This window comes from Pygoscelis adeliae, unplaced genomic scaffold (assembly GCF_000699105.1).
Source record: "Pygoscelis adeliae isolate BGI_AS28 unplaced genomic scaffold, ASM69910v1 Scaffold994, whole genome shotgun sequence".
NCBI lineage: Eukaryota > Metazoa > Chordata > Aves > Sphenisciformes > Spheniscidae > Pygoscelis > Pygoscelis adeliae.
Genome location: NW_008824689.1, coordinates 3,405 through 4,684, shown reverse-complemented (window position 1 = coordinate 4,684; position 1,280 = coordinate 3,405). Strand labels below are relative to the sequence as shown.

The 1,280-nt window shown below is 62.8% G+C and overlaps 1 protein-coding gene across 1 annotated transcript in view; it reads right to left on the bottom strand.

The window, feature by feature from the left end:
* LOC103916210 (neuropathy target esterase-like) overlaps positions 1–1,280 on the bottom strand; it is a gene marked incomplete at its 5' end in the record, with an annotated part of 7,586 nt that overhangs the window by 2,905 nt on the left and 3,401 nt on the right. Inside the window, 2 exons of the mRNA XM_009323170.1 lie at positions 767–836; positions 959–1,075. Coding sequence (XP_009321445.1) covers positions 767–836; positions 959–1,075 — 187 coding nt within the window. The remainder of the gene's footprint in view (positions 1–766; positions 837–958; positions 1,076–1,280) is intronic.

Sequence of the window (1,280 nt, the reverse complement as noted above, 5' to 3'; positions counted from 1 at the left end):
GGACGTTTGGAGCCCCAAGACCGAGCCACCGGGATGGGGAAGGACGGACGGGCGAGATGCTCGCCGGAGGGTTAGGGGTGGTGAGCAGGGATTAGTTGGCGTTAGAGGCCAAAGGAGCAGGCAGAGCGAGAGCCAGGCCGCTTACGAGCCACCGCGTGCGCCCCCGTGGACGGCTCAATGTCCCAGGTGAGCTCCGACACCAGGCAAGGAGGAGGGGCAGCCACCACAACGGCCCCATCACCACGATGTTCCCACCACCACAAAGTCCCCACCGCCACGTCTCCACCACCACCACGTCGTCTCCACCACCACCGCCGCTGCCCGGCTCCACCATCCCCATCGCCACGCCGCCCCCAGCGCTGCCACCGCGTCCCCGTGCTCCACATGCCGTGAGCGTGGGTTACTGGGGTTAGTGGTGAGCAGATACGTTAGAGGGGACATGCATGCTCGGGGTGGCGAGATGTGGTTCCACGCACCAATTCTGCCCCCAAGCCCACTGAGGACGTGGGGCACAGCCAGACCCCCATGGGGACCCGAGCCTGGTCACCAGCACTGGGTGGCTCTGGGACGCCACCACTAGCCGGGCTCACCATGAGCCCTCCAAGCCTTCTCCTTGCCGTGCCAGGATGCGTCCTCCCCTTGGCACGTGGCAAACCTTCCCCCGTGGGGCAGCGACACCGTTTTGGGGTGCCGGTGAAGAGGGGTCCCCACAAGGCGGGATGTGGTGGCACCGGAGAGCTTCCCCGGCTCCCCGGGGAGCTCTTACCGTCCGTGTGCACCCGCATGGCCGAGGCCGTGATGTCGGTCGTGACGTTGAAGTAGGGCAGCCACAGGTCCTGCGGGGACACGATGGGGTGAGTGACACCGTGGGGACGTTGGTGGGTGGGTGGGGAGCTGGTCGGACCCCCCACCACGGGTGGGTGCAGCCCTGGGGGAAGGGGGCGTCTGTACGACGCACCTCGATCTGCTTGTCCTGGAAAACCTTGTTGATGCTGGCGTTGAAGGCTGAACCCGAAAACATGGAGGTGATGGGGTAGGTGAGGTCCAGGACGGTCTCAAACACTGAATTCATGCACTGGAGGACGAGGAGGAGGAGGAGTAAGAAGGAGAGAAGAAAGAGGAGGAGGAGGAAGAAAAAGAAGGAGGAGGAGGAGGAAGAAGAAGAAGGAGGAGGAGGAGAAAGAAGAAGAAGGAGGAGGAGGAGAAAGAAGAAGCAGGAGGAGGAGAAAGAGGAAGAAGAATAAGAAGGAGGAGAAAGAAAAAGGAAAGAAGAAGAGGAG